Source organism: Pezoporus flaviventris, unplaced genomic scaffold (assembly GCF_033815535.1).
Source record: "Pezoporus flaviventris isolate CSIRO_AGI_PZ_B2104156 unplaced genomic scaffold, CSIRO_AGI_Pfla_v1 ptg000324l, whole genome shotgun sequence".
Lineage (NCBI taxonomy): Eukaryota > Metazoa > Chordata > Aves > Psittaciformes > Psittacidae > Pezoporus > Pezoporus flaviventris.
The window spans coordinates 19,103-43,694 of record NW_026892871.1 but is presented as its reverse complement, the minus strand read 5'-3'; the positions used below and the strand labels follow the sequence as shown (position 1 = coordinate 43,694).

The window sequence follows — 24,592 nt, the reverse complement described above, 5'->3', positions numbered from 1 at the left end:
GTCCCATTGGAGCAAGGGGTTTGTCCCAGGAAGGAGACATCCATCATTCCTCCCCGGGATGGCTCCATTCCCAACCCTGGGCTCTCCAGAGCTGGATAATAGGGCTGGAAGTTCCTATGGAGACACCTGTACGCTGATGGGCATTGGTGCTGGTCATCCCTGCCCTCTGATGGACAGAACTAGGGGGCTGTGATGTCCGATGGGTCCCTATGGATTCGAGCATCATCCCAGGAAGGGTGGCAGGATACGGCCTGGGCTGGCGTGGGAAGGAGCCGGTTCTCACGCCGGCTGTTCCCAGCCTCTGGAAAACACTGACCCGCAGTGGGGCCCGAGCGGCTGCTCGAGCTCTTGTGGCTGAAAGCCTGGCCCCGTGTGCACGGGATGGGAATTTTCCATGGAAATGGTTCTTCCCTGGGAATAGGGGCCGTGCATAGCCGGACCCTGACCCTTACCCCTTTTCCAGCTGGAACACCACTCCACACCCTTCTCCCTTCACCCCCCCCCCAAAGGGAGCTGTGCAGGGTGCCCTAGGGACTGGGGCTGTGGAGCAGGTAAACTGAGGCACGGCGGCAGGCAGAGCTGCTCCCTGGGGCTGCGGGTGCCGGGGACTCCATCCTTGGCACGAGTTCATCAGGGCTCAGCACTGCCACGGACCAAGGGGCTGAAAGACCCCTCCGCAGTGAGCAATGCTGAACGGACCCCTCAGGCAGTCCCCAGTGACTTGATGTGCTTCCCTGAGCAACCAGCTCCCGGAGTCCCTGTCCCCATCCCGCTCCCCGTGTCCCTGTCCCCATCCCGCTCCCGGTGTCCCTGTCCCCATCCTGCTCCCGGTGTCCCTGTCCCCATCCCGCTCCCGGTGTCCCTGTCCCCATCCTGCTCCTTGTGACCTGCCTGCAGCCCCACTCCTGGTGTCCCTGTCCCCATCCTGCTCCCGGTGTCCCTGTCCCATCCCGCTCCCGGTGTCCCTGTCCCCATCCTGCTCCCGGTGTCCCTGTCCCCATCCCGCTCCCGGTGTCCCTGTCCCCATCCTGCTCCTTGTGACCTGCCTGCAGCCCCACTCCTGGTGTCCCTGTCCCCATCCTGCTCCCGGTGTCCCTGTCCCATCCCGCTCCCGGTGTCCCTGTCCCCATCCTGCTCCCGGTGTCCCTGTCCCCATCCCACTCCCGGTGTCCCTGTCCCCATCCCTCTCCCGGTGTCCCTGTCCCCATCCTGCTCCCGGTGTCCCTGTCCCCATCCCTCTCCCGGTGTCCCTGTCCCTATCCTGCTCCTGGTGACCTACCTGCAGCCCCACTCCTGGTGTCCCTGTCCCCATCCTGCTCCCGGTGTCCTGCCTGCAGCCCCTCTCCCGGTGTCCCTGTCCCCGTCTTGCTCCTGGTGACCTCCCTGCAGCCCCACTCCCAGTGTCCCTGTCCCATCCCGCTCCCGGTGTCCCTGTCCCCATCCTGCTCCTGATGCCCCCATGCCCACCCCGCCCCTGTCCCCCTCCCCCTGTCCTTCCCCTGCTCTCCCTGTCCCCATCCCGATCCCGGTCCCCCCCCTCCCCATCCCCATGCGCCCCCCCCCCCCCTTTCTGTTTCCCGCGCGCGGGGCCTCCCGCGCACAGCTCCCCCCCCCCCATTGGCGGGGGCGCGCGCGCCGGGCGGCACGTGGCGGGTGGGCTGCGGGGGGGGGGGTTTGGTGTGTGGACATGAGGGGTTTCGCGCATGCGCCGAGCGCCCCCCGCCCGGGCTACGGCGGCCCCGGCGCGGAGGAGACTGAGAGCGGGAGCGCGAGAGAGGGCGGCGTGAGTGGGGCAGGGACCGGCACCGGCACCGGCACCGGCACCGGCACCGGCACCGGGGTGCTGAGGGCTGGAGGGGAGCGAGCCCCGGCGGGCGGAGGGGAGCGGAACCGGCTGGCCCTGAGGGGGACGGAGCTGTGGTGTCTGAGGGGAGCGGAGCCCGAGGGGCCCGAGCCGGGCGCTGTGAGGGGCGCGGGGCGCTCGGAGCCGAGCCGCGGGAGCCTGAGGGGAGCGACCCGGGGAGGTCCGAGCGGTGCTGAGGGGCCCAGAGGAGCCGCCGCTTCCTCCGCCGCCCTTGCGAGGTAGCGGCCGCGCCCCCGGAACCCGACGGGGCCCGCGCGTCCCTCAGGGCTGGCCGCAGGCAGCGTTCGGGGCCGGGCGTTTCTAAGGCGTTCATCCCGGAGGGAAGGAAAGCAAAGCCCCGTCCCGGCTTTGGGGCACGGCGCGGGCGGTCCGGAGCTTCCCGGTGTCCGCACGTGGCAGAGCCCGCTTTGTGCTGCGGTGCGGAGCAGCGCCCAGTAACAGGTACCGGTGCCGTCGGTGGGGAGCTCCTGCGGAGCCAGCCGGGCCGGATGAGCGGTTCTAACACGGAGTTACCCCTGTCTGGAGCCAGCGGGGCTTGTGCGGTTTGACCTTTCTGAGGGCTTCATCTGAACGCAGAGCCCGAGGAGAAGAACCCAGCCCTGCTCTCAGGGCAGGGAAGTTTCGGCCTGTGTTTGCTCCGGCTTTCACCCATCCCCGTGAATTGTCACAAAAGCCATGTTTGTACGGTTATTTTTAGTGGGGGGTTTCAGGCCGTTCTCCTTTCTGCTGGCAGGGGTTAGTGCTGACTGTGGTCATTGCGACCTTGCTGCCCAGGGAAGTGCTAATTTTGTTCCACCCTCAAATTGATTGCAAATAGGAGATAGTGCGCGGGGATTTAATTAGGGCATGGATGTGCAGTATGGATTCTCGAGCAACAGTTGGTAGCACAGGGCTCAGCCTTTTCACTGGGCTTGGATTTAGAAATAAGAGGGGGAACAAAAACCTTGCGTTTGCCAGACCATTGATTATTCCTGTCATTGCTTCCATGTCTTCTGCCCAGTGGAAGTCAAAGAGAAGCAGTAGAAAGAAATAACCTGACCCTTTCTGTTAGCAGTCTCTGTCCTGGTGATGTTCAGCAAAGCAGCTGTCAGTGCAGTGGCCAAACCGCATCTCTCGTCAGGTCAGGTAAAAGGGGAAAGCTGTTGTGTGTGTCAAGACCTGTGATTAGGAAAGCAAAAAGTACCAAATCCCACCTTTCTTCAGGCCGTTTAAAAAGGGAAAGCTGTTGTGCACATTAAGACTTGTGGTTAGGAAGGTGGAAAGTGCCCTTCTCTGTATTCATGACTTTTCCAAGTATATTCCAAAGTTATGCTTGTGCTTTCCTGGGGGCACAAGTGAGCTCCGCTCTGTGAAGTGGGATATGGAAGAGTTTGAAAAAGAAAACGAACACACAGCCCCACAGGTCATTTGAGCCTTATTGTGCTGTTCCTTATTCTCCCCATAGGATTGCAAGCAGCTGGAAGTCCTGGATTTCCAGCAATCCCAACATTAACTGCAGCATTCCCACTGTTCTAAGAGGCAGGAGGGGACGATGTTTGTTTCGGCTCTTGCGTCGCGCTGGTGACTGGAGGATCCCGAGGGCTTGGCGGTGGGTGGGCTCAGCACTTCCATACTTTCTGTGCCTGACGAGTGCACAGGCGGCTCGTCCTCCTCTCTCGGCAGCAGCAAACCCTCCCAACGGATAGCTGGTCCTGAAGGTTAAAGCTGAAGTAGTTTGAGCACAAGGGTTGCCCGTGCGATGGTGCAGCCGGGATCCTTTATGGCCAGGGGCTTCTGACCATGGCATGGGCAAGGTAAGAGGTGAGGGCTTGGAGTGAAAGCCCAGCTATGCCGGGGCTGGTGATGTGTGGAGAGTTGTGCGCTCTGGTCCGTGGTGGTAGCGGGTGTCTGCCCTGACAGTGCTCCTGTGGCTCCTTGTAAGAAAATGATCCCTTTGTAGCACAGTTTTTGGGAAAACAGTAACTTGACTGACATTTCTGTGTTGGGAAGTTTGTGTTTTGGATCATGTGAAACTTTTTAACGTGATGGTTTTTTAACTCTGTTGAATACGTGTTCAGCTGCTCTTTGTGGTGCTGTTTGAATTCATCACCCAGCTTCTCTCCTTGCAGTGGCTTTTAATTGGCTTCGTTGAGTTTTAGATCAGTTTAAACTGTGGAAAGCTATTAAGAACTGAAGACTGGCTGTACTGTTTCCAAACATGCTTTTAGTGCTAAGACTGGAATTGCAAGTTTGCACTATCACTGGTGCAGTGGACATTTGAACTTAAAAAACTAAGTGTTTTCTTAATTGCTGCAACAGTGTGAAGTTTGGGGGTTTTTAAAGCAAAGCAACTCGCAGGTCTGGATGTGTGATTGTAAATGAGGAACTGGCATGAAGTGTCTGTTTTCCACCTGGATTCCACTGCTACCCGTTCCTAGCCCTTCATTAGCGATTATTTTTGCCTGTTGCTTCAAAGCAAACATCTAAGGCATCCCAGATAACTTGCGAGTGATGCAAATATCAGTAAAGAACTGAACAAACTGAGATCACAGACTGAGAGGACGGCGGATGGCTTGGAATGAATTAGGGAAGAGTGCAGAAGGCTTGAGAAGTGTGCTGACAGTGAGGACTTCCAGCAGTCCATCTGCCTCTAAGCAGAGAGAACGTTACAGCTCCTTACCAGTCCATGAGCGTGCTTGTGAGGATGGGGCTGTAGCAGGGCAGTGGTCAGCTGCTGGACAAGTTCAGACCCATTGTAAGAGTTCTGCAAAGATTTTAGCACTTACTGAAGAGTTTTAATTGTAGACACAGGTTTTCTGAGGAGTTTTCTGGTATTCCAGGGGCAGTTCTGAACTGGGTTGTTTAGGTGGATCTGTCTTAAAAGGTCTTTTCTTGGCTTTGTATGGTTTATAGCTAATGGCTGAGATTCAAGAGGTTCTTACAACCTATGACAGAGAGTTTGTGCTGAATTTTAATGCAGAGGTTTATTGACTTGGTGATCTCCTGACTGCCAGCAACTTCTGTGGGTCCAAGCAACCAAACTCTCCTAAAACATCCCGTTTTACCAAGCAGAAGATGAGCTCCGGTGCACTTCTTGCAGTGCCTGCAATTGCGAGCGGATGTAACTCAGCCCCTTGGGACCAACAAAGCAACTTGGAAACATGCTGCTGGGAGTAATTTAATCCTGAAAACACCCGCACGGGTCCCTTCTGGACGGGGTTACTCAGACTCCTGTGCCGGGCAGGCACTCGCAGCGTGGCTGATGCTGCTTTTCTGACCAAGCTGTGATGCTGGTGAGTGAGAGCTTGTTCCAGTCTTGGTGACCTGCCAGCGTTCCCCTCACAGTCATGGACCTGGCTCTTTCCTAATGCCACTTCAGGTTTTCATTGTCTCCCTTTTAAGCGCTGGGAATGCCAAGTGAGTTGTGGCAGGTACCTCATTTCCACCTTAGCCCTGTTGCTTGGATGGGATTCTCTGAACCACTGCTCCAACTCGGACTGTGGTCATAATCACTGGACAGTTGGAGTAAAAACCTGGCAGATAATGGGCCCCTTTGTGGTCTGGCTGCTCTTCACGGGGCTGCTGGCTCATTAGTGGGAAGGTGATCCTTCTTTCCCACCCTAGTTCCAGCTTTTGTTTTTGGTGCCGTGACTCAACAAAGTGCTTTATGGAGGTTGTGCTCCTGATTTATGTATTTTTAATCTGGTTAATAGGAAGTAAATTATTTCCTGTGAGAAAAAGATGCCTTAATGTTCCCTACTTTTTATGCTTGCCTTACGATAACCCTGCTGACTGGTATAGGGAAGCACATTCCTTCCTCACATCTCCTTAGGAAGACTCCCTGAATTACAAATGCACCTGTGAAAGCTGGTCCCTGGACCACACCAGCCTCTGTGTGGGAATGGGATCCCGACTGCCTTGGAAGGAAGGTTTCCTTGCAGGACCCCGCACTGTTATCAGTGTTTGCAGCTGGTCTTTGCGCTTCCGGGGAGCAGCAGCAGGAGGGGAGTTCCACCGTCCCGTGCTTGTGCTGTGTAGTAACATGTAGTTGTGGTTAAGAATGGTCGACTTCTATTAAATCCCATCTCACTGGCTGGGTTCAGTCTTGCTCAGTGTCTGAATGCTGCCTCTGTGCTTTTAACTGTCTGAATTACCTGCTCACTGGCCATTGTCCATTATGGTTCTGGTGGGCTGTTTGCTTTCCTCTCAAAGCCACACACAGAAAGATTTGATCTTCAAAATGCCCCTTGGAGGGGAAAAAGGCAACGGTGGCTTTCCTTTTTTGACCTTCTCATGCCATAAATATGAGCTGTTATCAGTGCTTGGCTGGTGACTCACAGTTCTCCCCAAACTGGAGAACACTGAGTAACTGAGGACATTACTCGTCTGCGAGATCTGGTTGGGATTTTTAAACACTTGGCTTCTTTTCCTGTAAAACAAAAGATTTCAGGTGCAGTTCCTGGCTGGGCAGTTAGGATGTTACTGGGTATTTTGTGGTAAATACTGAAAATGGTTAATGTTGTAGCAGAAAGAAATCCCCTTCAGCAAACCCAGATAACTGAGTTTCATCCCTCAATATCGGTTAATAATTCCGTAAGGATTAAATCTCAAAGAAGAACCTATGGCTTTAAGTAGTAACACGAGTTACAATAAACTCCATAAATAAAAAGCTATATTTGGAAGAAAAGGAGTAGTGTATTTATGGGCAAAACTGTATTAAAGGAAATGTGATGGAAAAATTGAGTCAGATGAGCTGATGTATGAGGCATTTCCCTATGGAGTCATTGGGCTGAAAAATGTTTTCTATGCCTAAACTTGAACAGATGCTTCAACACACACTCACATACACACATGTACAATCCTCCCTAGTTTAATATTAGCAGTTGTGTGCATAGCACTGTGATTAATTCACAGACCAGCCTGGTTTAGTCTCTTTTCCAGGGGCTATGGGATATTTCCAGATCATCCAGGTACTTATGTCTGGCTGTAAGCAAGCAGCCTGCTTAGTAGCAGTGTTTCTCCCCGGCTTTCCACCAGGCACATGCTTAAGTCACTCGCTGACCTGGGATTTACATTTTTACACAGGAGTGAAAAATCTCTCCCTATTACCTTGCTTAGATGAAAACCCTTGGAGTCAGGCAGCTCTCTTGCCTAAATAAGCCCATGATCCCAGCTCTGGGCTCTCAGAGACATTAGTTCCACCTTTTTAGTTACGGATTTGTCAGAAAACAATTCGGAGTGCAGTGCTTGACCTCGATTAAGATACTGTGGAAGTACAAAGAAAAGACATACATATGAATGAGCAGCAGACTGTGCCTACAGTTCTTTTGAGTACTGATGTTGCATTCGGTGGTGCTGGAGAGGTGGCTGACAGTTGTAGTTTATTATTTCCCCTTTGAAGACCCGTTGTGGTATTGCCCTTAATCCCCTTTCCCAGAGTTGTAGGATTTGCCTTGTAGGCTTCATCTCTTCTAAAACAACCCAAAGCCAAATGGAGCTGCTTGTTTCTACTTTGCTTTCCAGACTGAGCCAAACTGATGAAGGAATGTGGAAAAATGACTTCTGGGTCTAAACATGGCTCTAGCTGTGGTGCCTCAGAAGCGCATGTCCTCAGGATGAGTGCTGATGCTGCTGGCATCGGGGTATTGACCCCTGCTCCTGGTGACATCCCAGCATCAGCCCCTTGTGAGTGCTGCGGCTGTGCCAGACTCTGGTATAACAAGTCATCCTCTGTAAAGTTCTGTATCTCTCATGTGCCTAAAATAGTAGAGAGCCTGGAAGGGAGATTGGATTTCTTGTGTGTTTCCATGCCACCTTGAGGGTGAGTTTCTGACTCCGTGTTAACTCATGGAAGTCTTGCTGTGTTATGGATTCAGGGGCACAGCTGACAAGTAATGCTGCATAATCCAGGGGCCTGAGGTTAGAGAAACATCTGCAGGCAGGCATGGGGCTGGTGTAGGTTGTGCACATGGGGCTGGCCCTGGTGTTAATATGCTTTTAAATGGCATAAAAATAAAATCGGTAAGGCTTGTAATGTGTGTCTGGAAGGGTGGATGCCTTTCATGCGGCTCCTCCTAAAAACCTCCTGATTTTCATGGCAAACATACTGAAGTAGTTGAGAAGCGAATGGATTTTAATTGCAGCAGGCACTGATTCACTAGAGTTACTTGGCTGACATTCAAATAGGTAGTTTTTAAAAGGAGAAGAATTTTCATAGTGGAAACTGTGATTCCTGGGGTACTCAAAAAATGAAATGGAACCGTTTGGGAGGAATTACACCGTGATCCTCCATCCAGCCGCATGGAAATGATCTTCTTTGTTCCTTGGTGCAAATAAAGTCTTTGCTACTTCTGGCATTTACTTGAAGCATCCACCTCTGTGGCATTGCCCGGCTCGATCTGTATTCCTCAGCCTGCTCTTGCTCTCTTTGCAGTCTGTGGCAGACCCTCATCGATCGGGGTGTCTGCAGAATCCAGTTCCCTGGAGGGGAACTGTGCTGGGAAGGTAGAGACAGAAATAAATCACTGCTGCCCTTCACGTGTGCCCGTTGTGGGAGATTTGCCGGACGAGTCCGCACTGAATGCCAATCAGGTACAAGTAATCCACGATCAATAACCTGAGGTACCAGTGGGTTTGCTTTTTTCCTTCCTCTGGTACCTCACTTTTAGCTGATTCGTGGCAGTGCTCTTCCCACAGGCCCCTGGGGAGCCGTTTGCTTAAGCAATTGCCATGCATTTGGGAAGCTCAGTGTTGTCGTTTAAGCTGCCTTAAATTTGCTGCTAATTTTCATAAGCTTTTGATAATACTAAATCTGATCAAATCTGTGGCTGTGGAAAGCAGTCAGGTGGCCAGAAATGAGCCCCCTATGCTTGGGGCACGGTGGGAAAAGGACTTCTGGCTTCCTCTCATAGAATACAAGTTATTTGTGGCTATTCTCAGATGGAACAGAAGCAGTTGGTATGTGTGTTCTCCCAGCTGGTATGATGGAGCGTAGGGACTTCAGTCAGCAAGTGTCTCGGGTCTCTCCCCTAAAGAGTCTAGAGGGGTATTAAAGTCTTTCATAAAATGACAGTTTTGGGCTTCTTATTTGGGAAATAATTTTTTTTCCAACAAATAATCACTGAGTGGATTTATGTGTGTAGTTATATTTGAAATTTTATCGTTGGCAGAGTAAAGTTGTTGAGACTCCTGTTGAACTCGAGCTGGAGGAACGGTGGAATGCCAGTACTGCAGTCTGGTGATTTACTCCTCTCCTTTTCTCAAAACAAACTGTACTTAAACCCAGCTTCCTGGAATGAAACTCTTCAGTTATTCCTGCAGTTCAAGAGCAGTTGGGAGCCGTGGAAGCAGCAGGACAGCGTTTGGCCGGCGAGTGAGCTCTCCTGGCCAGCTTGTGTGATTGCTGCTCTCTTGTTGTCGTGGGCCCCTTGCTCTCTGCATGGTGTTCTGGAAGGAGCATCTGTGCTGTGGAATGGTTTTGGTGGTCTGATGAGATGTGTTGTTCTGTCCTTGGCTGTAGATGTTCCCAGCACCATCCTCATAGATTGTTGAGGTGTATAGGTAACCTGACAGTGAGAAGATGGCCTTCTCTAAGGACAAGGGGTAACGGGTTAAAACTTAAACAGGGGAAGTTTAGGTTGGATATAAGAAAGAAATTCTTTCCTGTTAGAGTGGTGAGGCACTGGAATGGGTTGCCCAGGGAGGTTGTGAATGCTCCATCCCTGGCAGTGTTCAAGGCCAGGTTGGACGAGGCCTTGGGTGAGATGGTTTAGTGTGAGGTGTCCCTGCCCATGGCAGGGGGTTGGAACTGGATGATCTTAAGGTCCTTTCCAACCCTAACGATTCTATGATTCTATGATTCTGGTGGCTGCCTGCCATCCTTGTGAGCTTAGTGCTCTCCACCTAAGGAGACATACGAATGTGGAAAGTCACAGATGTCTGCAGACCTTTCTGGTCCTTGTTCTCTGTATCTCAGCAAGCAGAAGGTCCTGAGCAGGTTTAGCAGAACTATTCCAAGTTCTGGAAGAGGGATTTTTTACAAGGGCATGTGGTGACAGGATAAGGGGGAATGGCTTTTAGCTGACAGAGGGGACATTTACTATGAGGGTGCTGAGGCGCTGGCACAGGGTGCCCAGAGAAGCTGTGGCTGCCCCATCCCTGGCAGTGTTCAAGGCCAGGTTGGACACAGGGGCTTGGAGCAAGCTGCTCCAATGGAAGGTGTCCCTGCCCGTGGCAGGGGTTGGAACTGGATGAGCTTTAAGGTCCCTTCCAACGCCAACCAGGCTGGGATTCTGTAATTCTAATGCAGTTGGTGGTGAGGGTTTGCAGTGTCCTCATCTGCCTTCTGAGCATCCTTCTCTAGAAAGCTGCTGTTGAGGAAAATGTTGCATGAATTTGTTGTAATTGCAGGGTGAGATGGTGTCTTCTACCAGACCAGGTGAGAGAGCTGGGAGGTAATAGTCTGGTTTTGAATTTGAGTCACAGTGAAACAGCTGCCGTGTTGCAGAAGGGGTAACTGGGGCCATTGCATCATGGTATGTGCTGTCTGTTTTATTTACAAGCTGCTAGTTTGTGAGGCTTATCTCTGAAGCAAACACTGGCTTAGTTTCTTTTGGCTGTCATAAGATGGTGGTGGGTGAATTAGGTGTTCATCCCATTCAGTTGAGAGCTCAGCTGAGAGTCGTTTGACGTACAGGAGCCGACAGAATTGCTCTCTTTTGGCTTCTCTCTCCTTTCCCGAAATGGCTGCAGAGTGATATTTGGGTCACTTGCCTCCAGTGTGTCATTTTCTTTTGACACTCATCCCTCTGAGCAGATAGGAGGAGCCCAATGGGGAGCTGCTGTGGTGCTGTTGGCTGCACTGGAATCAGGAGTAGTTCCAGGGGTGTTGTGGTTGTTTGAATCACTAATCACATCAAGACAGGGGGATGTCTCTGATGCCTGACTGAAACAGTATGTGAGTGAAGATACACAGAGCTTGCTGCAAGAGGGAGGAGGGCACCCAGGTAGGGGCTTGGATGCTCTAAGGCCCATGCTCTCCATCAGCATGTGTCCTTCAGGGCTTCCCTGGGGATGGAACACACAACGGCATTTGCGTGTTCTTCGGTTTGGACCAGACACCTTTTGGCTCTGAAAACCATGATTTTTTCCTTCTTTCCTTGCTGCAGTGCTCTGGGTCTCAGGGTGGAAGTGTCCATCCCTAGGGCTGAACTCTTAGGCAGGGCATCGTGCTCCCTTTCCTCTGAGTGCACAAGCCCTGTTGCTCTGCCTGGGCTCTGTTCTTCCCCAGCACATCTCTAGCTGAAGCAGGGCCCTGTCCTGCAGTTCCTTTTCCTCCACACAGTGGTGAGAGTGCCTGGCACAAGCTGGATGTGGGGTTCGTTGGTGGATGTGTGGGATTCATTGGCAGGTGTGTGCAGTAGCCCCACTGTCCATCTCGCATCCATTGCTGCTGGTCACTTTGTACAGGCCTTTTGTCATCATCCCCACTGCATTTTTATCATCTTTATCCTTCCATTGCCTGTATTTGTTAAAACAACAACTGAGAACACAGGTGAAAGGGCTCTGCTGTATGTGACTGGCTCCTACTTAGTGAGGAACAAGTGCAGCAGCCCTGAGGGCAGGGCAGGGCATTGATTGCCACTGCTGCAAGAGACCAGTTCACATAGGAGCTGCTAAGAAGCATCCCAGCTTAAGAGCTGAGCGAGAGGAGAGTGGGTGTGCACTGGAGAGCTCCCACAGGGTGGTTTTTGAGTTCCAGTGTGGCAGCTCTTCACTTGTTGGGTTATTCCTAACCCAGCAGCTGTGTTGCGAAGGGAGAGGGGTTGCCTGCACTGCAAGGTTCAGTCCCAGCACTGTGCTGGTATGAGCAAGGTTTGGCAGGATGCTGTGTCAGCCTGGCTGTAGCTTGTTGCCCCGAGGATGGAGTGTTTTGTGGCAAGGACTGTCACGCACTGTGCCTCACCCTGTTATCTGCTCGCCGCTTTCTTTTCTCCATTATTACATTTCACATCACCAGAGTACAAGCATCATCTGGGGTTTGTTTCAGCTTCTTGATACCTCAAGCCTGTAGGACAGATCTGAAGAGCAGCCTGCTCAGGTTTGCTGAGCATCTGACAGCTCTGGCCTGAATCACTACAGAAATGCCAAATTTGGGAGCTCACCATACCAATTGCTGAGCTGGTACACCTCATTCCCATCGTTCAGAAGGGATACTGAACGCTGAGCATGGATAAAGGGATTCAGGCTGACACAGACCCCAGAATGGGTCTCCAAAAGGGCTAGCAGAGACTCTACAGCCCAGCCTCTGTTATGCTGAAGCCTGGTGACAGTGCAGGTTCTCTCTCATATGGGCTCGAGTCAAGCTTGCTGCTCGTCACATCCTTGTGCTGCCCGATGGACGCTGCTCCTCCAGAGCCAGGATCTCGCGTGCTCTGGGGTGTGTGCCCCGGAGACGATGCTTCCTGGAGGAGTGTGGTTGCTGTAGGTGAAGTAAAAGCTGCGTTTGGGAAGCACAAACCACGTCGTGATTCTGTTTGAATTGTGTCACTGCGGGGGAGTGTTGCTAAAAGTGTCGCTTGGCTTCATGTTGGCATTACCTAGAGGGCACGCTGGGGCTACGGGAGGTTCATGTCTCATCTGCACATTCCAGTTTATCTCTGAGCTGAATGCTTGGGTGGGTGGATGGATGTTGATTTTCCGACGGAGATGTAGTTGACATCTTTATTTTTTTGACAGCACAAGAATCTTATTATATCTCTACCTCTTACCCATATTTTAGTGTTCTATTTATATCCTGCATGGGATCTGTGGTCTCATCGTTCAGAGAGGGGTGTTTTAGACTCGGGGGGATTGGTGTGTGATCAGCAGAACCTTGTCAGGATGCCTGGGATTTGAAGGCACTGTTCAGAAATGGTTTCTAAATTGACACTGATGCCTTGTGGCTGTTTCAAAGCCATTCTCTGCTCATTGCCAGGAGAGGCTTGCCAGATGAGAGTGTTTACTTGAAAAAGCAGCCTCTTCATTCCCAAATATTCTATAATATAGATTAAAACTGAAATTAAATGCAGTTTTCTTATTCTTTTTCATCTGTGTAGTGCTGTAAACACATTAGGGACTGTAGTGATAGGACAAGGGGTGATGGGTTCAAACTGAAACGGGAAGTTCAGGCTGGATATAAGGAGGATATATGCTCCATCCCTGGCAGCGTTCAAGGCAAGGTTAAACGGAATCTTGGGTGACATGGTTTAGTGTGTGGTGTTCCAGCCTTTGGCAGGGGGGTGGAACTGGATGATCTTAAGGTCCTTTCCAACCCTAACTGTTCCATGATTCTGTGATTCTATGATTCTATGAATAAAGATGGTGGTGATTGAACCCACTTCCCTCACTAACGATGGAAGGGTGATAGCAATGAATTAGCTTATCCCAGGAAGATCCCCACATCCTTCCCCTCACGTCCCTTAGGAGGATGGGTGCTGGAACTGCTGCTCCACTTGGGACGGCAGGTGGCATTGGCACAATATTCAGTGGGATTTGTGGTGTGCTGCTGCCTTGCTAGTACTGAGTCTGGCCATGACTTTCTCCTTTCTTGAACAGCAAAGTCTTACTTGTTTTACAGGTTAATAAAGAAAGGAGCTTATGGAATCATAGAATCCCAGCCTAGTTTGGGTTGAAGGGACCTTAAAGCTCATCCAGTACCAAGCCTCTGCCATGGGCAGGGACCCCTTCCACTAGAGCAGCTTGCTCCAAGCCCCTGTGTCCAACCTGGCCTTGAACACTGCCAGGGATGGGGCAGCCACAGCTTCTCTGTGCCAGTGCCTCAGCACCCTCACAGGGGAGAACTTCTTCCTTATATCTTCCTTATATCATCCTAAACTTCCCCTGTTTCAGTTTGAACCCATCACCCCTTGTCCTGTCACTCCAGTCCCTAATGAAGAGTCCCTCCCCAGCATCCCTGTAGCCCCCTTCAGACACTGGAAGCTGCTCTGAGGTCTCCACGCAGCTTCTCTTCTCCAGGCTGAACAGCCCCAATGTTCTCAGCCTGGCTCCATACGGAAGCTGCTCCAGCCCTTGCTCATCCTTGTGGCCTCCTCTGGACTTGCTCCCACAGCTCCATGTCCTTCTGATGCTGAGGACCCCAGAACTGCACACAGTGCTGCAGGTGGGGTCCCATGAGAGCAGAGGAGCAGGATCACTTCCTCCATCCTGCTGGTTATGCTCCTTTTGATGCAGCCCAGCACACCGTGGTTCTGTGCTCAAGTACACACTGAAGCAGTTCATGTTCAGTTTCTCATGGACCAACACCCCAAGTCCTTCTCCTCAGGCTGCTCTGAATCTCTTCTCTGCCCAGCCTGTAGCTGTGCCTGGGATTGCCCTGACTCAGGGGCAGGACCTAGCACTTGGCTGTGTTGAGCTCCATGAGGTTGGCATTGGCACCTCTCACACATGTAATTCCCGTGTTTCCTCGGAAATCTGGTAAATCCTGCCCTTTCTTAGATTTCAGTGTAAATGAGATGTGAGTAATGCAAGTTATTCATTCATCCTCATGCAACTCCTATTGCAATTAGCCTGTGGGACCAATTTTACTTTCATGGATCATGAAACCTCTTTTGACTAGCAACAGAATTGCCATGCATTTATTCTTGCATTTTTTCATGTCTATAATAATGGCTTCAGAACAAAGCAAATATTAATAAATTAATCAAATTCCATTAGCATGACATGGGAGGGCATCTTTTTAAGGGAAAAACGTCTTCCTGTAAATATATTCCCCTCAACAACTGCCTTTGGCTACAAAATAAGCTGTTTAAGACAAACCTTGTCTGAGGAGGGGCTGGTGAAGGAGAGCCCCGGGAGCTGCAGCTCCCTGGTTCCCCAGGAGCTGTGCCTCATGTTCCTGTGCTGCACCTCACCTCCATCCCAGGGAGCATGTGCCTGTGAGCTGAAACCCATAGCCTGGTGTGGACTCAGCCTGGGTGGCTGTCTCCAGCTAAGAGGGGCTGGTGAGCTGGGCTAGCGCAGCGCTCTCAGTCAGCCAGGGTGGAGAGGTCTGGTGCAGAGTCCTTCAGCCAGGGTCAGGATGGTTTGGGTGGGAAGGGACCTTAAAGCTCCCCCAGCTCCAACCCCTGCCACGGGCAGGGACCCCTTCCACTGGAGCAGCTTGCTCCAAGCCCCTGTGTCCAACCTGGCCTTGAACACTGCCAGGGATGGGGCAGCCACAGCTTCTCTGGGCACCCTGTGCCAGCGCCTCAGCACCTTCATGGTAAAATGTTCCTTCCTGATGTCCTGTCTAAACCTGCCCTCTGTCAGTTAAAGACTGCTGCCTCTTGTCCTGTCACTAGAAGCCCTGATGAAAAGGCCCCATTTTACTTATAAGCTGCTTTTATATGAATTGAAAGACCACAGTAAGTTCTCCCCTTCAGGAGCCTTCTCTTCTCCAGGCTGCCCCAGCCCAGCTCTCTCAGCCTGGCTCCAGAGCTGCTCCAGCCCTCATAGCATCTCCATGGCCTCCTCTGGACCCACTCCAGCAGTGCCAGGTCTGTCTTGTGCCAAGGACCACGCAGCGTTTGATGCAGCCCAGAACACAAGTGGCTCAGTGCCCTGGGAGTGCACATTGCCGGTCCTTCAGCCTCCAGTACACCCCAGTCCTCCTCTGCAGGGCTGCTCTCCATCCATCCACCCCTGGTCTGTGTTGATGTTTGGGATTGGCCAGCCCAGGTGCAGACTCTTGCACTTGGACTTGTTGAACTCCAGGAGTTTCACATGGGCCCTCTCCTTCTGCCTGTCAGGATCCCTCTGGACAACACCTATTCCCTTCAGTGTATCGGTGGCCCCTCAGCTTGGTGTCATCCACAGACTTGCTGAGGGTGCACTCAGTCCCACTGGCTGTTCGTGATGAAGTGATACAGAATGAGTCTTGATATCACAGAAGCATCATTGCACTGTGGGAGGTCTTGGGTTGGAAGGGACCCATACAAATCACTGCGACCGACTCCCTGCTCCTTGCCTTATACTAATGCAAACAGCAGCACGCTCCCTGCTGTGCTCCCTGACTGGTGGGAGGCCATCACAGATGAGAACACCTCAGTTAGGTGAGAAAGCTGAAAGGAGATGAAATTAATCCCATGTTTAAATGGATTTTCACAGCCACCCATGGGCTGGAGAGGGGAAGCTGCAAACACAAGAGGCTGATCACTGCCTGTGTGTGAGCAATAGCTGTGTTAAAATACCTCCAGCGATTTCCTGCAGTGAATCTTAGTAAACCTGATGGGTTTTTCCTTCTTTTTTTCTGTGTACCTGCTTCAGATTCCTCTTTCTTCTGTCTGGATCTCGGTGTGCAGAACTTTCTCCCCCGCAGGAGCCAGCTTGCTGTCAGAGGAGTGTCATGTTCTTGGCGTGGTATGTCCTGCCGGCTCCATGGAGCCTCCGCCGCTGGAAGGGCAGGAATGAGCTTCTGACAAAGACAAGGAATGAAAGTCTCTCTCAAATGCTCTTTCTGGCATGGTTTAAATGAGCTGAAATTGCTGACATTCTGCCTTTTTCACGTATGTGTCAGTGTCCATAGACTGATTTCAAACCATGGAAAGTTATTGAGTTAAATGTTGCCTGAACAGCAGATCCGGGAGACACCAAGTGTACGTTAGGTGAAGGTTACTGCAATGTAGCTGGGTCCTGCAGTTCTTGTGTTGTGAAGGCAGAAGCATGCAGCATCCAGTGCTGGCTGATCCCGTAAATGAAGGATACCACCATTTCAAATGCCCTAAGAAGCATTTATATTCCATTCAGTATAGATGGCTTAAACGTTTCCAGTAAGAGAAGGCTTTAATGACAGGTCATTTTGCTTGGGCTAAACTGGTTCCTTAAAGACAAGGAGGTTCTTTGCTGCTGGTGAATTCTCCCATATTTGTGGCAGCAGCTCTGCTCTGGTCTAAAGCTAAATTTAGAACAAGTGACACTTTCTTGTGGAAGAGAATCCGAGCTCTTCCACTTCCCATCTCCGCAGCCACCGCTCTGGAATCAGCAGATGTCTTGGTTATTAAACACACATCTGATAACGTTGCCATCTGCATCTGAAGGCTGTGGTTAACCCAAATGTACAAGTGTGTGGGGTCAGTGTCGTGTGCAGGTTTGTCATGCTGCTCATTTATATAACGGGTGGAATCCAGGACATGGATCCCAGTCTTTCTCCTGAAGCAGGGCTCTCCAGTGGGCGCCACAGCCGAGGGAGCTGAGCTGTGACCACAGTCTCCCTCTTTATAGCTGGTGAACGATATGAGCCAGCCACAGATGTGCTCTGCAGGTAGAAAACACACTGTGAAGAGCTGCTAAAGACCTCGGGAGAATTTATGAGATCCTGAGGTAGAAACTCATCTCAAAGATTCAGTGTCCCTTCTGGTGTTGGAACTGCGGCACTGCAGCTTGGTGTGAACGGGAGTGTTGTGGCTCTTACTTCTGTATCCCCCCCGTTGCAGATGTGGGGCTCTCTTGCGTTTTCTGTTCAGTGGGTTGAAGCCTCTTTGGCCACATAGAGTACCCCTGACTCTCACCACCCCTTTTGACTCCTAATCTGAGTGTGTGCTGGGAAATGTGTGAGTGAAGCACAGTCTTTTGTCCCACTAGTGGAGAACTCAGGGCTGCAGAGCAGCACTTGGGGTCTTTCTGAAATGGGGTTCAGAGTGTGAAGCCACTTGCAGTAAGGTGCTGCACAGGGCTGGAAGCCTCGGCTCTTTTTTCCTGTTAAAAAGGTGTTATTTTGTCCAGTTCTGTCTATGGTGTAATGGTTGTGTAGAGAGAAGAGCTGTGGCTGTAAACCTGGATTGATGCATGCCCAGCTGACAGCCACCAGATAAATTGATTCACTGGTCATCATTTTCTTCCCATGTTTCCCAGGTACATAAATTAAACTCTAAATCTCTCACTTCCAGGCATCTTCCCAGTTCTTCAGCTGGCTTTGGGGCTGGAATACTCACTCTCTGATGTTCAAGCAACTTCTGAAGGATGCAGACGCAGGCATTGAGTGCTGTCTTGCTAACCAGGAGGTAAGATCACCCTCCTTGCTCTTGTTTGCACGTGACACAGCCAAGGGTTGCATCCATCATCTCTGCTGCATCACCAGCTCTCGTTGAGATGCTCATCCATGAGGACCCTCACTCCCTTCGCTATTAACTGATGGTGCAAGGAACTGTTCTTTTCTTTAGCTGCATGTCTGCATTGGGCTTGCTTAAACCCATAGTTTTGTTTCGGTGGACTCAGCCTCTTGAGCTCCCTCTGTTTTCCTCCATCATGGTAACTCTCACCTCTGTCAGCCTGCAAACTTGCCATGTGCAGTTTCTGGCAGCAGCCATGTCCTGGTGCAGGCTGGGGAGGTCATTTGTCAAGACCTTTGTTACTTTTGATATGCTTAATATGGTCTTTTTAAATACTCTCTTGTGCTATTTTTTTTTTCTCACACTGTCATGGAGCAATAAATCAAATGTCCCACACAGCCCATCCACATGATGTCTGTGCTGTTGCCTTTTCAGCAAAATGTTGAATTTCACCAGAAGGGGGATCACATTTAGATCCTTTAATTCTGGATTGATTGCATCCCCTCAAATTTCATTATTGTGCCTCTGAGCAACTCTGTAGTTCTATGGAAGAAGTGGAAGAGTTGCAAATATTCTTTTCTGGGCACAGGCACAGGGTGCCCAGAGAAGCTGTGGCTGCCCCATCCCTGGCAGTGCTCAAGGCCAGGTTGGACACAGGGGCTTGGAGCAAGCTGCTCTAGTGGAAGGGGTCCCTGCCCATGGCAGAGGCTTGGAGCTGGATGAGCTTTAAGGTCCTTTCCAGCCCAAACCAGTCTGTGACTGAAAGATGTCTTATATCCTGTGCTACAAGATCAATCAGTTCTTCCTGTACACAGTATTTCACCAGTTTCACTCTTTAAAGCTCCAGTTGGGCCTGTAACATTGCTAGGTTTTGTTCATTGTTACATGGCAGTGTTGCCAGCCCTGAGTTTCCACTGATCGTTTTTTTCGTGTCGGGATTGCAGATTTCTATTGATTTCTGTCTAGCATCTGTTCAGAAAGTTTTGACAGATAATTTTTTTAACTAGGTTTTCCTTCTACTCTCCCCAAAGCCACAAGAAAATACACACAAAAGTCTTTTCTGGCCCTGGGAGGGTGGTTTTTAGCCTCCCTAAGGGACTGAACCCAAATCCATAGATCAGTTCCAGCAGCAAGTTAGAAGTTAGATCACAGAATCATGAAGTGCCTTGGGTTGAAGGGACCTTAAAGCTCATCCAGTTCCAACCCCCTGCCACGGGCAGGGACACCTTCCACTAGAGCAGGTGATGTTCCTTAGGTTGGACCATTGTCTAGGCAAGGCCTGCAGGGTAGCACTGCTCGGGTCACTCAGGTTGTCTTGCCTTAAAGCAAAGATAACAGCAGTTGCATGTCTTAGGTTTGGGGTGGGCCATGCATTTCTGTCTCAAGCGTTGCCCTGTGGAGAGGACAGTTTCTCTCCATGGGCTGTGCTTGAGGCTGAGATCATTAGCCCAGGCTCTGACAAGGCTTGGCCACCTTCCTGCAGTTAGAATAAATCTTTCTGTTAGCAGTGGGACGGAGCCAACAGGACCCAGAGAGTTTCAGAGCTTAACTCCCCATCCGCTGTGTTTTGGAGACTTCAACCTTAAGTGTAAATGTTTTTATTAGCATTTGACTTTCTCTTCAGCTCAGGATTAGCTTTGGGAGCCCATTTGCTTTGTGAAATGGCAGTTAACTGCTCCTTTTCTTGTCATAGCAGACTTCTCAAAGGCCTGTGGAGGAGGCGTAGGATCTTCAAGCAGATTCTGGCAGCTGGAGGTTCCCGATAACAGGTGATGCTCCAGACGCGGTGGTTGTACAGCTCGAGAGGGTTCTGCCTCTCTTGGTTGAATGTTTGCACTGCTTAGGCTCACGCTGATAAACTTCTAAATATTTGGGGGGGTTTATTTGTTTTTTAGATAAAATTACTTGACCACCATGAGTTGGAGTTTTCTGACCCGTCTGTTAGAGGAGATCCACAATCACTCTACCTTTGTTGGCAAAATCTGGCTGTCAGTGCTGATTGTGTTTCGGATTGTCCTGACTGCTGTGGGAGGAGAATCCATTTATTACGATGAACAGAGCAAGTTTGTGTGCAACACGGAGCAGCCTGGCTGCGAGAACGTTTGTTACGATGCTTTTGCTCCTCTTTCACACGTGAGGTTTTGGGTCTTCCAGATCATCCTCGTTGCCACTCCATCTGTCATGTACTTGGGCTACGCAATCCATAAGATCGCCCGGATGGTGGAACACAGCGAAGCCGACAGAAGAATCAGAAGCAAAAGCTTTTCTATGCGCTGGAAACAACACCGTGGCTTAGAGGAAACTGAGGAGGACCACGAGGAGGACCCCATGATGTACCCAGAGATTGAGCTGGAAAGTGAACGGGAGAACAAAGAGCAGCAGGCGCCGGGCAAAGCCAAGCACGACGGCAGGCGGCGCATCCGGGAGGATGGGCTCATGAGAATTTATGTCCTACAGCTGCTGGCGAGGACCACGTTTGAAATTGGCTTCCTGGTGGGTCAGTATTTCCTGTATGGCTTCGAGGTGAGCCCCGTGTTTGTGTGCAGCAGGACGCCGTGCCCGCACAAGATCGATTGCTTCATTTCCAGGCCAACGGAAAAGACCATTTTCCTGCTAATAATGTACGGGGTGAGCTGCATGTGTTTACTTTTGAATGTCTGGGAGATGCTCCATTTGGGATTTGGCACCATCCGGGACACATTGAACAACAAGAGGAAAGAGCTGGAAGACTCTGGTACCTATAACTACCCTTTTACTTGGAATACACCATCTGCTCCTCCTGGCTATAACATTGCAGTCAAGCCAGAGCAAATGCAATACACTGAACTGACCAATGCCAAAATGGCCTACAAACAGAACAAAGCCAACATAGCTCAGGAGCAGCAGTATGGAAGCAATGAAGAAAACATCCCTGCCGACCTGGAAAACCTGCAGAGGGAAATCAAAGTGGCTCAGGAGCGCCTGGACCTCGCGATCCAGGCTTATAACAACCAAAACAACCCCAGCAGTTCCAGAGAAAAGAAATCCAAAGCGGGCTCAAACAAAAGCAGTGCCAGTAGCAAGTCAGGAGATGGGAAGAGCTCTGTCTGGATTTAATGTTGGCTGAGTTTAGATACTGTCTTTTTTCTCCTAGTTTATCATAACCAGCAACCCCTTGAATAATGGCTTCCATTAAGTAACTATTTGACTGTGTTTAATTTCAGGGATGCCGTTGGCTCGTGATTCAACCTCTCACAAAGGGGTTAAACGCATATTCTAGGATTATAGAACTTTATTCTTCTGTCTTCCAAGTCAGGAGGCAAATACTTATATTTAAATCATTCTCAGTGAACGGTTTATGCTGTATGTACAGTATTATAGTACATTTATTATGCACAATTTTTTTGTACTTGTACACTGGATCTCTGATGTTACACTTTTTTATATTGCCAAGGAGCAAGCAATGGGTAGCTGGTAGCATTTTGCTAGTTTTATTACTGTGGTCCACAGTTTTTGTCGTTGTTCTTCCTTGTTTTAAACCTAAACCTTAACTATGCTGCGTTCCAGAAGTGCCTTGAACATGCAGACAGCCCAGCAGAGTCTCCACTTACCCAGGCAGCCCACGGGTGCAGCAGGGAGGTTAGGAAAACATCTGTTAATGGTGCTCTTGACTCTTGTTTTTACCCAAATGATGTGCTACTTAGGAAATGGAAATGCCATACTTACAGCTACTGTGCGCTCCAGGGTTGGTTTCCTAGGAGAGATGTGTGATTGAGTCCTTGCAGTCCAAGTACCAGTGCCAACCCTCACGCAGAGAGGGCTCAAACCTCCCTGCGAGCTTCCTGCACCAGGAGGGAAGAGAGACTTCCAACTCCTGCAAAACACCCCCCAAAAGTACGTAGAAATTACTGGATTCAGTAATCCCATGTAGTTCTGTGATATCTATGGATAGAGATGGGTTTGAGGTCTGTTGTTACAGACAACCGCTCCCCCAGGGCATGAAGTTGTTACCATACCTTTTGGATAAGATTTCTGTCGTTTCCAAAGTAATCTGCTTGGATGGGGTCAGGGTGAGTTTGTTTCTCTGTGCATTCCCTGGAGGAACAACCTTCCTCCCCCCGAGCCAGGCCACATGAGCTGTCTGGAAGAGTTTTTACAAAGCCCTTTCCGAATATCAATGATACTGCCTTATTCCAGACCCCTCTTCTTCCATTATGTCCGAGGAATTCAGTTCAGACAGAGCAATATCTAGAGTTCAGATTTCTGCTTGAGAGACCAGTCAGATTTGGCATTTGGAGGTTTTGGCATTAATCTTGAATTTTGAATTAGAAAAGGAGAATGCGGAATGTGCTGCCTTCGGGGCTGTCTTTTTGGCAAGGACACGCATTAATGGTTGGGAGATGCTGATAAATGTGTATGCTTTTTTGCTACTATTTATAATGTATTCAGGACCTCGCTCCACGCTGGGCTTTTGTTAGGTTTTCATGCGTTTGAATATATTTTAGAGGCTGTCTCAAGCAGGACTGTTCTGTTTCGAGGCTCCCTCAGTCCTTAGTGCCCTCGTTACAGCCTGGCCAGGGACAGGATTGACAAGGAAGGCTCTGTGGACACGGGTGAACCCACACTCCATTCCTGTCCCATAGAACATCTAAGCATAGGCTTCATGGTAAATTTAAGCTAAGGGGATATGAGCACATGCTTGCGGTTGTCCTCTACCCAAGCACTTGCTGACAATAGGTGTTTTGCTGACTTGATTTTGCTGTTTTCACTCTGGGACACCAGGCAGCCCAGGCAGAGAGCCCAGCTCTGAGTGTGGGTCAGTGGGAGCCTCCCCAGTTCATCTCCAGCAGTGGGAAGTGAGTTTCCTTTCTGCCTTTTCGTTTGGCTTTGACTCCTGGCCACTGCTCCAGGAAGGGAGCACCCTCCGAGTTTTATGCAGTGAAGTGTCAGGGTGATGTCTGGAAGCAGGAGTAGGTAACACAGGAAGTACACAGCAGTTTGGAGCAGCAGAAGTGGGCTTGTGAGCAGGGACCAGCAGCGTGGGGTTTGTTAGTAGTGCTGCTCTAGTTAATGAGGAGGCTGAAGAGAAGCTCACAGCCTGAAGATGGGCAGAGAGGCTTTGCCAGCAGAAAGCTCTGAGTGTGATGGGGAAGCTGGCTGGAAAAACACGTTGTCTGAAAGTACTAGGGAAAGACATTTGGAGCCTGGAGATAAACAGGGATGGTGGCTACAATGCGCTCATTATCCCAGACACTGGGGTGGTTCTTTTCAGCTTCCCAAGAGCGGGATGTTGCTTGTGGTGGTTTCAGAGCAGCCTTTCACCAGTTCAGTGGCAAGGAGTGAAAATCCTTTCCTCTTGCTGCTCTCTACACAAACTGCAGCCATTTCTTAGCAATGGCTTCCAATAAAACGGGTTTGTGACAGCTTCTTCCCCAGTTCATGGTCCAAACTATTCCCTGCTTCAAGCTGCCGCCTTGGGTCAGTGCTGTGAGCTTCTGTCCCCAGCAGTAAATACTCCCCTTAGTGAGCAAAGTGGGTAGAATATTCCAACCCCAGCACTGAATTCATTCCGAAAATGCAAAGTAATGGAGCTGTTTCTGTTCCTGGTTTTTTGTTTTCATTTGAATTGTGTATAAAGTGCGCATTTTCTTTGAAACTGAGTGTTTGCTCTTAGTAGAGGATGTCTGTTCCAGCGCTGTTCATGTTCGTGACTGTATTCAGTTTCAGAGCATCAGGCTTGATTTTTCCTTTTGAAGAAACGATACCTGCATTACTTTAAAATGCTCTTTTGCTTTGGCTTAATGTAGGCCATTCCGAAAGAAACATTCGGCAGAGACTTTGGGAGAAGACATCCTGAACATAACTTGGGTTTGTGTTGTCATTCTCTGGTTTTGGATGCAGTTTGGAAAAACCAATCTATTAAATCCAGTGGATTCCTCCAGTCTGAGTGAGATGGCTTCTTTTTTCCAGCCCTAGAATGTGTTCTGAATATGTGAAGGAGGGAGAGGGTTGTTTTAATGGGGCGTCTTAGAGCCACAACTTGGAGGTTTTCTGTATTTGACCTTGTTTAGCATCGTGGAGTCAGGCAGAACATGACTGAACCGTGCTGCACGTGAACTGCTCTTCAGTGACAGCAGCACTCGCACGCAGAAAAAGACAGATCTGTAAACTTTGGAAGTCAGACCTTGAAAAGGTCTTCGAAAACATGGAAATCTGGGCTTATGCATATGACTGAGCATGCTGATCCTGTCCAGTGAACTGTGCAGCATTAGCTGCCCTAATTTAGCTGCAGTTTGCCAAAGAACATACGGAGCTGGCTGCCCTGCTCCCTTCCGAACTGCCAGCTGAATGCCTGGCTGTGTTGCCGGCACAGAAGAGGGCTTTTGTCAGTGTCCCATGCCTTGCCCTGGCTGCACTTTGCCCTCAAAAGTGGGAGTGGGTCTGAGGGAGGCATTACGTGGTTTCAGCTGTGAGAAGGCTGAAGGGAGATGGATTTGGTGGGGTGGGGGGCTTGCAATGAAAAGCTGTTTGTTCAGAGTTAAAAGCAGCCGTGTAGAGGAGGACAGCGCTGCCTGTGTCACAGAGCTCCTTGTGTCCAGGGCTCTAAGGGCAGAAACCGGTCGTGGCAACCAAGGGGGGGATCCAGACTAATAACTGTGTGTGCTTTCTCACTGTCAGGTTACCT

The 24,592-nt window shown here is 50.3% G+C and overlaps 1 protein-coding gene across 3 annotated transcripts; it reads left to right on the top strand.

Annotated features, from left to right (window-relative positions):
• Nucleotides 1–3,500: 3,500 nt before the first annotated feature.
• GJC1 (gap junction protein gamma 1) lies at nucleotides 3,501–23,848 on the top strand. 3 transcript variants are annotated; one of them, XM_061443227.1, is made up of 4 exons: nucleotides 3,501–3,657; nucleotides 17,767–17,880; nucleotides 19,625–19,697; nucleotides 19,824–23,848. In XM_061443227.1, exon 4 carries the CDS (start codon nucleotides 19,843–19,845, stop codon nucleotides 21,022–21,024), a length of 1,182 nt encoding a protein of 393 aa, XP_061299211.1. In that variant the 5' UTR covers nucleotides 3,501–3,657; nucleotides 17,767–17,880; nucleotides 19,625–19,697; nucleotides 19,824–19,842; the 3' UTR covers nucleotides 21,025–23,848. The 3 variants fall into 3 exon arrangements, with proteins under 3 accessions (XP_061299211.1, XP_061299208.1, XP_061299210.1); XM_061443224.1 differs by having other exon boundaries at nucleotides 19,622–19,697; XM_061443226.1 differs by lacking the exon at nucleotides 3,501–3,657 and adding an exon at nucleotides 15,915–15,933 and having other exon boundaries at nucleotides 19,622–19,697.
• Nucleotides 23,849–24,592: the final 744 nt, after the last annotated feature.

Excerpts from the sequence above, each read along its gene's own strand:
- GJC1 (XM_061443227.1), top strand. The coding sequence starts at position 19,843 with ATGAGTTGGAGTTTTCTGACCCGTCTGTTAGAGGAGATCCACAATCAC.